Here is a 13819-nt window from a genome sequence, read left to right as displayed (position 1 = left end):
AAATTTATAAATATAATTAAAACAATATAATCAGCCAAAGTAATTGTAAATGGAGATTTTATAGAGAATGTTAATATAAAAAAGGGTACAAGACAAGGGTGTCCATTATCTCCATTGCTTTTTTATACTAACTTTGGAAGTGTTGAATAGAAATGTTAGACAAGACCCAGAAATTAAGGGAATGGAGATAAAAGATGGAAAATAGAAACTGCGGATGACTTGGTATTTATACTTGAAGAGCTCTTGGAGACAAGCCCTAAATTACTGAAAAAGATAAAAGAATTTGGAGAAGTAGCAGGATTGAAAATAAACAGTGAAAAGACTAAGGTTATAGTTAATAACCTTACAAATAAACAAAAAAGTCAACTGTCAGGAAAAATAGATCTCCAGATAGTCAAGAAAGTTAAATACTTGGGAATATACCTCACAGCAAGATACGCAGCAATAAAAGAAGACAATTATATAAAACTATTAAAACAAATAAAACTAGACCTAGAAAATGGAAAAATTTACAGTTTTTAATGTTAGCAAGAATAGCTATGGTCAAAATGAATGTTTTACCAAAACTATTGTTTCTATTTCAAACAATATCTATAAAAATAGAGAATTTTTTTTTTGATGAGTTAAACCCATGAATTTTTCCCTTCTGGCAAGGGAAAAAAGCTAGAATCAGATTGAAATTGTTACCAGAATTTAAAGAAAATGGATGCTGGGACCTCCAGACTGGGTTTTATACTACCAAGCATGTGCATTAATATGGTTAAAGGAGGTAGTTTCCAGTGACGTTGCAGCAATGCAGGTGTAGGGGAATGAGGCTCCGTTTCCCAAGCCTGATTTCTACCAATACTTTGTAGATCATGGGCTATGCAGTCAGTCAGAAGCTGCTGATTGTTGGAGACAATGAAAGCGGAAAGCAAAACAGCTGATCCGGGTGAGACTACTTTCCTTACCTCTCTACAAGTGAAAAATACTGGTTCTGGAAAAAAGCACCCAAAAGCAAGAAGTTCCCAAGCTTTAGGGAGTGGGGGATTTTTTTCTCTACCCCCTCCCTCCTGAACTGTAAGCGGCGGTTTAAACTTTGGGGAAATTCAAACTGACTTATAACAATATTGTGAAGTCAACTGAGGGATAAAAGAAGGATAATTTGGGAAACTTTTGCATTTTTTTTTATTCCTTGTTTGGAAACCATTGGATTTTAACTTTTTAAAGTTCAGTGGGAATGGATATCTAATGACATCTAGTGGCAAAATTGAGAACTACATTTAACCTTGCTTTTTTAAATCTTACTAAGTTGTTTTGATTGGAGCTCTAAAACTTGGCTATATGCCCAGACACAGCTTGTAGTTTAAACTTTTTGGTGTTCTTGGAATCTATAGTCCTGAAGATTGTGGCTGTAAAAGAGAAGATTCATTTTGGATTGCCCTTTTCTAGAGGATGGATTACAATTATAAATAAAAATTGTTTTTGAAGTCATCTGACTTCCATGGACTATAAATACAACTTGACCTGGAATTTTTACAAGCTGTTTTGACAGAGTGAATAACAAGAAATTACTACTAATACAACACTTTGGATTACAAATTTTTGTATATTTTTTCCTTTTTCCCTTTTGTTCTTTTTTATTACTTTTTATTTTTTATTATTTACCTCTCCTATTTGTTAGGAGCCTATTGGATTACAAATTCTGATTTACCTGGTGGATTATAAAGTATGATTAAAAGATAAAGATGAGCATCCCTAATCTATCTAAAGTTGGAAAAAAAGTAACCTCTACTCCCTCTTCTGCTTCTGCAAGTCGTTTATCAGAGATCAATTTATACAATGCTCCAACAAGAAAAGGTGTATTGTTGCGTGAGAAACTTTAGATTCCATCTGACTTTACTGCAGACAGCATCTCTTAGTAAAAATACCTTTAGCTTCAACTCAAATGAAGTTGAGAGTTTTTCTTCCCTAGGGAATCAGACTGGGGCAGGTATAACAGTCTCATTTCTTAAACAGTCATTTGTTGTTAGATAATTCTTGCTTAGGCAAAGCAACAGTTTTCCCAGTGAATTTAGCTTTCAAGTATCTCCATTTTCTACAAAGTGAAAGATAGGATTCAGAAAGAAGAGAAATGGATGAGATGCTGATTAGAGGAACAATCAGGTTCTAAATATCCAAAATCTGGAGACAAAGATAATTTCCAATTATAATGAACTCTGAATCTGTCCTGAAACTCAAAAACCCATATAAGGAAATAATTAGTAGCTACTTTCATTACTTTAATACACATTTATTTGGCAGTTTCTGTTTGTAGTTATTGTCTTCACTCATTTTATACTATATTTCACTTTTCCAGTTAATTCCATTTTAAATGTAGAAATTTGGCTTGTTTTAATAAGGGAATTTCTTATTACAGTAAAATGTGTGCTTCAGGGTTGATGCAGCATTTTTCTATAATTCTGTACTAGGGGCAATTAAATCCAGAGATCTTTCTGCCTAGTATGCCTAGGGCTGGGCTAAAGGCAGAAATCTGTGTAGAAAAGCTGGAGAGACTAAGAGGCAACAGGAGGTTTAGACTAAGCAGTGGTACCTTACTGGAATTATCTGTCAGGGAGATTTTAAATTACCGCCCACACTAACATCCCTGTTTGTGCCCGTGTGTATGTGGAAATGGAGATGCAGGTGCTAGCGTGAGTGGAGGGAATGTGTACCCATGCATGCATACACCAGTCAGCCATTTCCACGGCCCACTGGCCAAGAGCCTGCAGCCCAGTCCCAGGCCGTTGACCATAGGTTGGGGACCCCTGCTATATAACAAATAGCACGAGCATTTGTTGATGAGAGTAGAAGAAATTGTTCCTTAAGTATTACTTTAGATCTCTTACATTGCTCCATCCCTAAACCAGGCAGGTGTGCTAGTTTCAATGTGAATTCCATTAAACTGTTTATTTTTTTATTGCTAATTACAAACTTGTAAGAAAAGGTAAAATATCTTTCCTTGAAGTCCAGGATTCTATACCATTGTTTAAGGTTTTAAAAAGTAATTATTTTAGGAAGAACTGTGCCCTCATTTATCATTTCAGTTGTTTACTGGATTGTAAGGGACAGGAGAAAATAGCCAAAATTTAGGAAAAGTAACATTCTTCCATGATTCAAGAAAAGTAGGTTAGGATACCAAGTAGTTTTTTAACAGATAACTATGTAACTATATATGCAGACATTGCATAGTAGTTCCAAACAAATTAGAAAAGGACCATTCAGTGAAAAATGACATAGCCAGGCAGAAAACCAACACCAACACACCAATCAAATACATATAAAAGTATGGTGAATATCTGTACTGAACATTGCATATTAGCCCTGCTGATTTCACTGCAAGTAAACTAGTATACGTGGATAATCTCCCAAAGGAATTGTGATGAAGAGACATGAAATTAATTTGGCAGTATATAAATAGATTGTAGCAAACCAGAAGTGATAAATTTAAAAAGTTTTTTTTTCTTCCAAATGCATTAAAACACAAAAGTATTTTAAATATGACTTGCATGCAACAGTGGCAAGGAAGAATATATTTTTAAAATACTCACTTGATTTCGGGTTGGGTTGAATAAACTTTTAACTGGTACAGATTAGTGTTATTGCCAGGATATCTCTAAAAACAATAAGGAACTCATAAATACATTATACTTTTATATATTGTCTGCATCCAGAGAATATAATGGGCATAGCAGCATAATATGGCCTGATAGGGCACAGATTATTAATTGTTATTCATAGCAAAGAATGTACTGTGAATGAAACCTAACAAAATTTTAATTACAGAATGAGTAAATTATAATACAAAGCAATTATTCCATTCCAGGTGACTAAGCAGAGGTAAATTTATTTTCAGTCCCATTTATCACTTACTTTATGCCTAGACAGTTAATGTCAACTGTAATTCTTTTATGCAACGTTAGGATTGTGACAATGGTTAATAACCCCAATAGAAAACTGAAATTTGATCACAAAATAACAACAATAATAAGGACTCTTACTACTGTTATGTTATATGAAGTATCTGAATTGTTTTCACGAATTTGAAATTTCAAACTGCCCATGTAGAAAACTGAAAAAGAAGGGAGAAAAAAAAACTTTTGCATTAGGAATAATTTTGGTTTAGAAATTAAAACATATATTTTAGAAAAATAAGAAAGCATATATCTTCTCTTTTATTCTTTAGTTTCCTTGTGTGATTATACACTGATATTCTGTCCTTTGCATAGAAAGAAAGTTTGAGGATAAATACTTCTATATCGTGTTTATCCTGGTTTAGTTATATGACAAACTATAATCTGTTATTATAAGAACCAGCTCTCATGATCACATATCCTCTTTTCTACATTTTCTGTGCAGAGAAGCAAGGCAAGAAGGACCTTTAAATCTAAAACAGAACTGAATCCAAACAACACAATAGTCTATTAAACATATTTGATATCAAGTAAAAAAAAAATAAAAACCACTAACCTGAGTCTTTACAGATATCTGATAACTTACACACTTTCTTATGTAAAATGTTTGCTCCTACAAAACACGAATAAAAAAAGGAGTTTGCATTTTTATATAATCTGTACATTTTTCCTAACTTGGAATAGCTCCCAGCATAGAACCAAAATATGAGTATTGCATTTGTTATTTTAAAAAATGAGCTAGGTCCAATATTACAAATCCAGCTAAATATATGAATTCCAAACTCAAAAGAATGAAATTGCTTACAAAAAAATAAGAGCAACAGGGAAAATTATGGTATCTTGGCTTACAAAGTTGTCTTTAGATTAAAGATTCTTATTTATACAAAACAAAGTAAGCATGCTGGGCTTGTTAACACTTGTAAATTTTGGGCAAAATGTGTTAAAATGGAGTCTTAGCAGGGAATGCTTCATGTAGCATAAGATAACTGAGACTAATACGGTAACTACAGTACCTGACTTTTTTAAACATTAGCTTCAGTTAGCAGAAGCTCTTATAGGCATAGGAAATCAATATTTATTGGCCCATCTGTTAACATTATATGAATGATTGCAATTTAGATTGTAACATGAACATGTGGTAAACCTAATGAATTAATGACATGAGGTAAAAATGAAATAAAATTTAGACAGACAGAATATTTTTCTGACACTAAGAAATGGAGGACAAAAGAAATAGAACTGAATGGTGGTCTTGTTTTTGCAGATGTTTGCTTTGAACACAATTTCAGCCTATCTACTGATGCATTCATATGGAAAGGAATTAATCTAACTTCATGGCTGATTTAACTGTTTATGATGAAAGATCAAAGGATTTAATAAAGGCTGCAAAAGAGATGAGAAGTTCTGAATGCAGAACAGACTTTTATTTGATAACGTGAGTGGATCTGGGAAGAAAATGGACATGAAGTAAAGGAGAATGATATATGGAGTCATTGCAGAAAGAGAAAGACCATATATAAAAGTATTAGAAGACAGAAGAATCCTTCAACAAATAAATAAATAAATTAAGGAAAGATTAAATGGAAGCTCCCTGGAAAAAAAAGAAAATAATTCTTTTATAAAAAGTCCACAGAAGCATATTAATGTAAAGTATATTTGTATTAAACAAAGTAGAGCAAGGAAATTTATTTGTTTAGCCCAAAGTACATTAAAGGGAAGTATAAAAAAGATGCTTGGTGGAATGATGAAATGAAATTGATTGTAAATGAGGAAAATTGTATATAAGAAAATGATTCCTCCGTCATGAGAAGCAACCAACTGAGCATTTGGAGTATTTAACAATTTTATTTCCTCCTGACTTTTGGTAGATTTCCTTTATAGCAGATGTCATGAATTTTATTTGTTATGCCATCCTTGTTGCTATGCAATGAGCAAGCAACCTAAACTAATGCATTACCTCTTCTTTTTTCTAAACAGGATTTTCAGACATTGAATTATGCTGTGTCAAAGATTTAAATGCTTCTCTGTTTGTAAATGATATGCTTTTTAAGATGGTTTACCTAATTCCCTGTTGTGGCATTGCCTCTGCCCTGAGATACTCATCTGCTAATTCAACAAGTTTTCTAAAGTCCAATGGTGACCTAGCCCGAGACTGTCTTAACTACATATTCTGTACATGGGAACTCACAATTTCATTTGTTGGTTTGTTCATTCATTCATTCATTCATTCATTCATTCATTCATTCATTCATTCTAGTGATGACATGATGTTCCAATATCTAAAGGTTTATGACAAAAAAGAGGGGTCAACCTATTCTCCAAAGCACCTGAAGGCAGAACAAGATGCCATGGATGGAAACACCAAGGAGAGAAGCAACCTACAACTAAGGAGAAATTTCCTGACAATTAGAACAATTAATAAGTGGAATGGCTCGCCTCCAGAAGTTGTGGATGATCTGTCACTGGAGGTTTTTAAGAAGAGATTGGACAACCATTTGTCTGAAATGGTATAGGCCCTAGGGTTTCCAGCTTGAGCAGGGGGCTGAACTAGACCTCCAAGGTCCCTTCCAAATCTGTTATTCTGTTATACTGTTATGGAATTTACTAGATTGAGAAGAGGAGGGAGAAGCAAAAAAAATATATAGAGAGAGTGATAAGAGTGGAGACTGGCAAGTGGAAACCAGCTTTTCCAAAGCATCATTTAAACATTTAATAATTGTTCAGCTTCATGGTTGCAAAGTGCTATGCCAATTAACTTTTAATTTGGAAAGGCATGTGGAAGAAAACTTTGTGTTTAAATCCATGGTGTGTGGGCAATCAATACTTGGGAACAGTCCACCTACAACTGCACTTAAATAATTTTAATCTATACTGCAATAAAGATTCTGAATTTACTGAGCTGTGTCTGCCAGTCTATTCTTAACCAATCTGAGAAATTAAGCTACACTGTGAAGTGTTAGGATTTATTGTGATTTATTGTGGAGTCCTAATCAAGGGTTCCTGATATCAAGATGGTTTGAAAAGATAAAAAGAAATGGAGGGAAATAGTGAATGGTGTTGGTGTAAACTAAATTTAGTTAAACTGCTTTTTCTTTTCCTTTTCCTATCTTCAGGTATTGCAATGTCCACTATCAAAAAAAATTCACTTTCTTATTGACAATTGTTAATGTGTTAAGGAGGGTGGGTGCTTTGGCATATAATATACCAGATTCAACTGTGGTTGAAAAGAATAAAGTATGGATAGTTGATGTGGTAATACCATGGTCCATAGCAAAAAGCCTTGAATAGCAGTTAGTTCATTGGCAAAATTTCCATTTCTTAGTTATAAAAGGCCACACTGCTTCGATCCACACATAGACTAGTGATATATTTTAGAGCATCCTAAGTGTCTTGGAAAAAATTTGATATGAATGAAAATCAACACCAGCTAAAGAACTCGCAGCAGTGAATTCACAATGTTATGTGTCACCATCATAATAATAAACATACCATCTATTTTTGAAAAGTCAAGTTCCATTATATTTGTTGTTTCTAAGGAAAAATGAAATGAGTTATAATGTTTAATAAATTATACTGTACATTTCTAGAATTATATAAAATTATACTTTTTGTCATACAATATTTTTATTTACAATGATATACTAAAATATCATTAATATGCAAACATATTTATATATAACATTAATAATATATATTATTAATATATGATTATTATACTGACATTAATATTAAATGTAGGAATTAAGCTATTTAAGCAGATTGATAAGATATTAAGGAATTTTCTATGGGAAGGGCAATCCTTAGATACACAAAAATGTGGAACGCAACTGTATCAAGAATTATGGCTGTAACAACTGGGACTCATTGGTAAGAAGTATTACTTTTCAATACTGGAAAGAGAACATGATTCTAAATTTATAGTCTTGAACTATGTGTTCACTTGGTGCTTTTGAACTGGCACTTTATTGAATTTAGTCTAATTTATCACTGTCTATTAAGGTTTAATGGTGTGTTTAAATTACTGAGCTGAAAGTTTATTTCATATATTTCACTCATATATTTTTGCTGTTTCCTTTTTCCTTTTTGGGTGTAGTGTATATTTCTGTTTTCCCCTTTTTTCTATTGTTCTTTATGTTGAAAGAATAACAAATTAAAAAAAGTTCTATCAAGAGACTTGTGGCTTCTTCAAACAATTGTGGTGTACCATCCCAACTGGCTTAGTGGGTTAGGATGCTGAGCTTGTCGATCAGAAGGTCGGCAGTTTGGCGGGTCGAATCCCGAGTCCCACGTAGCAGAGTGAGCGCCTGTTACTGGTCCCAGCTTCTGCCAACCTAGCAGTTCGAAAGCACGTAAAAATGCAAGTAGAAAAATAGGGACCACTACGGTGGGAAGGTAACAGCATTCTGTGCGCCTTTGGCGTCTAGTCATGCCGGCCACATGACCACAGAGACGTCCTCGGACAAGCGCTGGCTCTTCGGCTTTGAAACGGAGATGAGCACCGGCCCCTAGAGTCGGAAACGACTAGCACGCATGTGCGGGGGAACCTTTACCTTTACCTTTACCTATCCCAACTTTATAATGGATTGTGATGATTGGCTATTCTGGTAAACACAATGAGCTAGTATAGAGGTGTTCTACCACCATTTTATATTTTCCTTTGGCTTTGGCTGTTTTGCGTGAAGAATATGCCAAACAGAAATTTAGCCTTATGGAGAAAATACCTCTATTAGCATTTTAAAGATCTGCAGTTTAATTATTAAGATCTTTCAGACTTTCTTTGTTTTTGCTCAGTTCCAAGAAAAATGTGTGATTATATTTTATTTTCTGTCTTTAAATATCATTTTCTTTCTCCAAATTCCACTGCAATTTCCTTATTACCTCTTGTTCAAAATATTGCACAACTGTGCCATTTACTTTACAATACCTTTGTTTTTTTCTTTCACTTAAGGAGACCCAAATTTATTGACTGAATTGCTGCTTTACAGTAATAATTCAATCAATCTAATTTCATCTCCATTACTCCTTAAGACAGGAATCCCATTATACTAAACAATGTCAGTTATACTGTATATAGTTGGGTCTGTTTTATTGTAGTTAAATACCAGCCTATCCCTTGGTTAAAATCATATTGATAATGGTTCATCAAGAAAAATGTTGCGCTGAAGCGGCCTGAATATTTCTCTTCCTGAAAGGATAGTTTACAGGATGATTTGGTATTTTGTTTAATTTGGTATTCTATGGTACCATACTGCTTTAAGCCAAACAGTTTTTAACCTATTTCTACTGAAATTAAAAGTGGTACAAGATGTTTTCTACATAATTATAAACAACTCACTCTTACCTGCGGTATCCAGAGTTCCAACTGAAGACAAATCTAAGAATACAAAAACACAAAAGTTAATACAATAGCAAAAACAGAAGAAAAGTAATAAAAACTAAACCTACTCTATGTCAATTTTTTAAGGAAAATCTTGCCTGTAGCACTGTTAGGAAAGGTGACAAAACTGACAATGGATGAATCTGCTGTAAATAAAGAAACAGTTTTTATTTATTTAAAAAGCAGAAGAATAAAAACAGCCATAATCTTATATTTTTTATAAACTGAAATGTGATTTTTCCAAACTTTCTCATAAGAACTCAGTCATGGTTTAGGGAATAACTCTGTCAACTGAGTACAACAAAGAACTGTGGCAAAAGACAAGGAAAAGTAGAAATGTTACATTAATATTCTTTGTTACTTTAGAAAACAGAACTAGAACCAGTAGGGTCTGGTCTAAACAGTAGGGAAACAGTTTGTTTCAGCTTTAGGACAGGATAGTTGAAAAAGGGATTTCTGGAGCATAGTGATCTTACTGCAGAAGCAAGTTTTTCAATCCCATTTTTGCATTCTGAGGTAATTTTTTACAAGATGAAAATAAAAGCAGAAAGCCAGGAAGGTAAATTGTTTTTTCTATGTCTTTAACAATCCTCAATGGCATGACGTATGGAAAAAAATAACTCACAAAATGGCCAAATGTTGGCAATGAGAATTGCTTTGAGAACTGATTTGCAGCTATATAGAAGCCAGTCTATGAGAAGATATTAAAGGTGAAAAGGGAAGCGATTTTTCCCCCAGAGGCCTTGCACTCCCATTCTTATTCTTATTTTTGAAAAACAAAATGGCATAATTTCAATGGCAGCATACGTTGCTTACCTTAATTTAGGAGAACCTGTTAACAACAGAATTTTGACTGTCCTAGAAGATGCTCATCTCTAAAGCAAAGCTTACAAGACTACAAGTAGTCCTAGGCTTACAACAGTTTGTTTAGTGAACGTTCAAACTTACAGCAGCACTGAAAAAAGTGACTTATGACCATTTTTCACATGACTGTTGCAACATCCCCACGGTCATGTGATCAAATTCAGATGCTTGGTAACTGACTTATATTTATGACAGTTGCAGTGTCCTAAGGTCATGTGATTACCTTTTGCAACCTTCTGACAAGCAAAGTTAATGGGGAATCCAGATTCACTTAACCGTGTTACTAACTTAACAACTGCAGTGATTCACTTAACATTTGTGGCAAAAAAAGTCATAAAATGGGGCAAAACTCACTTAATAACTGTCTGACTTAGCAACAGAAATTTTAGCTCAGTTGTGGTCATAAGTCAAGGATTACCTGTATTTAGTTGCAATGTAGATCTTATGCTGATTAAAGGGCCAAATTAAAAGACCTACAATATCTAATATAAATGAATTTTATAAAATATAAGCATATTTGTCAACATATGATCATTTATATGTAGGGAAAAATAGTCTTCCAGACACCCAGAGTCATGTTGTATTTTTCAGATTTCTCTCTAAATATTTATAGAATGCCTAGGGGAAAAGGATAGCAAACCTATAGCCTGTGGGCGCTATACAATCCTGTGGTCTTCTCGTCATGCTCCTGAAATACAGTGGCAATATTCTGCCATATTTAGGCAGAGATCATATTGACATTATTTTACAATAAATTTGCAACAGTATTTTAATTTCCAATTCCTGGGGCAATGGGGGGGGATTGAAAATCCCAGCTTTTTCCTTTTAGATCATTTGGCCTAACCAATTTCACACTATCACTATGCCAGTTAATGTAATGTCCCATACCCTTTGCATCATTGCTTCACTCATTCATTTCAGCCCTTGGCACTAAACAAAAACCATATGTAGGCATCTGTGAAATATAGCTTGGTAAAGGGCATCAGGTCTCAAAATGGCTTCCAGTATTATTTATAATTTTAAACTGCAACACTTGTTTTGAAGCTGTCTTTCACAGTACTCTTTTCAAACTTGGATACTGTCCTATCTGTAAACAAATCAATAGTCTACAAGGACAGATTACTTATCTAGGGTCTGTAATCTATGCTCTTCAAGCAGAAATTAGGTCTCCAGTTCAGCTCTATTGAGCTGCTGTGCTATCAGCCCTCTCTACCACTCTATCCTGAAGAAGAAGGGCAGTTTGGACAACCATGGGATCTGGCAGGGTGAGAGCTGTGAACCATAAACACAAAGCTTTCGCTGTGTCCCTGCATAACAGATGCAGTGCCCTTGCTGACCTTAATAGGGACACTAAGGAGACAAGTCAAGGTAGTTGTGATGATGATAATTCAAACAAGGAGGGGATCATGGTCCGAGATGAAGAACTTGTTTTGGACAGGGGAAAGTGTGAATCAGGTAATACACATCAGTCACGCAAGAAGAGCAAGGCATCCAAAAAGAGAAGCCACCTTCTGGTTGGTGATTCAGTTATAAGGGATGTAAATTTAGGAAAGGATACAGAGGTTTCGAAAGAGGTCAGTGTCTTCCAGGTGCTATTGCCAGTAGGGACAAGAAGCATATTTTTAAGATAGTTAAGATAAGAATGCCAGCACGGACTGTGATGTGGATGCTATTGTACATCTTGGCACTAACGATCTGTCCCAAAAAGATGTACTCTCTGTGCAGAATGATTTCCAGAGCTTGGGGCAGGAACTTAGCAGGATAGGTCGCATGCTTACTGTTTCAGAGGTTTTACCAGTGTATAAGGAACAAAATGGAAAAGGCCAGCATATAGCAGAATTCAATATGTGGCTAAAGGAGTGGTTTAAAGGGGAAGGCTTTTGTTATATTAGTCACGATGTCTGCAGCTGGTCCAATGAAAAAGTGTACAAAAGAGATGGTTTGCATCCATCAAAGAAAGGGACTGAGTTACTTGGCAATACATTCACAGATTTTCTGGAGAAATATTTAAACTGAACAACAGGGACAGTGAGTTAATTGATACAGAACATTTCTGTCCTCAGCAATCTAAAAATTATAGAGTTATCAGTGCATGTAACTTAGAGGTGTGTGTGGACAGGAATATCAACCTAGCTGTCAAGCAAAATCAAGCTTTTAATAGTGAGTGCCACACCAAGTGCACTAATCAAACAGGTGGTAAGAAAATAGGGTTATGGTTAGGAACTTCAGAATGCTGAATGTATTGAATAGCCTGATATCTGCAAATATCTATACATCTGCTGCTTCCTAACTCAGAAGGCTGCACACAATACAAGTTATACTTCTGGAAAGCTTTGCTGGCCTTGAAGACTTTGAAGGTATTAAATGTTATATTAAAGGAAAGCTAAGTAAGAGGCTAGAGAGGCAGTGTGGTATAGAGGTTAAGGCACCAGATTTAGAAACCAGAGACTGTGAGCTATAGTCTCACCTTGGGCACAAAGCCAGCTGGATGACTTGGCCCAGTCACTTTTTCTAAGCCCTAGGAAGGAGGCAATGGTAAACTACTTCTGAAAAACCTTACTAAGAAATGCACTGATCAGGCAATTTCCAAGATGTGAATACAATTGAATGGAAGAAAATTTAAAAAAAGATAAAGAATGTGTATATAAGTTTCTTACCTGTTGTGCTTACAGAAAAGTTTCTAAGGTTTGGTGAGATACTTGTATCACTGGCTGTAAAATATAATATATTCTCAGATTAAAATTAAAAGCATTGCATTTAAAAATTGTCCAACAATATTTACATTCCCTACACACCACAAGAGGGCAATACAAAGCTATTTAAACTTATTACAGCTGCAAAGAAAATTCTAATAATTCTGAAGTAATAAATCAGAAAGTATTTTTCCTATCAAATACTCTTTCATGGGCAGAATGCATAGAATAAACTGAATAAAATATTGAAACAACTAATTATATTAAATTTTCTGTTTCTTACATCTATTCATGAGCAAAAAAAACCAACCTCTCTATGTGACAGGCAAATGACAGTAAATAAACCTCTTAAAGAGCACAGTACATTGGCTCTGTTTAGACAGAATATTAAATTGTAGTTTAGTGTTAGAGAAACAAGGGTAAATAAGCCAGGAGCTCACATGTATTTGTGGCATAAGTGCCTACAGCTGGTCATGGTAATGCCAGTAACGAAACATATCTTGTGACACCATAAAGCAAGCTCTGCACTTTCATACTGTACTGTACTTGTGAGGCTTCAGGCAGGTATTTCAGGGGTAGAGTTTGTACGGTGATATTGTGACACATGTTTTGTCATTTGCCTCCCTTGTTGTTTTATTTTTTTTTGGGGGGGGGTTGGATACCCCGGCCTAGATTAATGTTTCTCATAGGAGGCTGGGAAATTCTGGAACTTGAAGTCCGTCCATTTTGAAACTGTCAAGAGGTGAGAAACACTGCCCTTGATTGTCAAAAGAGAAGGCTGGAAGTACTTGGTAAACTATAGACCATAGTTTATCTGAACATAAGAAACTGATTAGATAGAACTCTTAACATCTTCTTAAGGGCATTTGATATTATGCATTTCTCCCAGTTTTCTTGATTCAGCAGGTACTTTGTCAGTAAACACTACAGCAGGGGTGTCAAACTCGCAACAT

At 34.7% G+C, this 13819-nt stretch overlaps 1 protein-coding gene across 1 annotated transcript in view; it reads right to left on the bottom strand.

Annotated features, from left to right (window-relative positions):
• ADGRG2 (adhesion G protein-coupled receptor G2) overlaps positions 1–13819 on the bottom strand; it is a gene marked incomplete at both ends in the record, with an annotated part of 66600 nt that overhangs the window by 27682 nt on the left and 25099 nt on the right. Inside the window, 7 exons of the mRNA XM_083361278.1 lie at positions 3570–3634; positions 4020–4090; positions 4489–4545; positions 7422–7463; positions 9274–9306; positions 9408–9455; positions 12831–12884. Of these exons, the coding sequence (XP_083217404.1) occupies positions 3570–3634; positions 4020–4090; positions 4489–4545; positions 7422–7463; positions 9274–9306; positions 9408–9455; positions 12831–12884 (370 nt within the window). The remainder of the gene's footprint in view (positions 1–3569; positions 3635–4019; positions 4091–4488; positions 4546–7421; positions 7464–9273; positions 9307–9407; positions 9456–12830; positions 12885–13819) is intronic.

This window comes from Vipera ursinii (genome assembly GCF_947247035.1).
Source record: "Vipera ursinii genome assembly, chromosome: 4".
NCBI lineage: Eukaryota > Metazoa > Chordata > Lepidosauria > Squamata > Viperidae > Vipera > Vipera ursinii.
The sequence above is the reverse complement of the archived record's forward strand: the minus strand, read 5'-3'. Positions and strand labels throughout refer to the sequence as shown.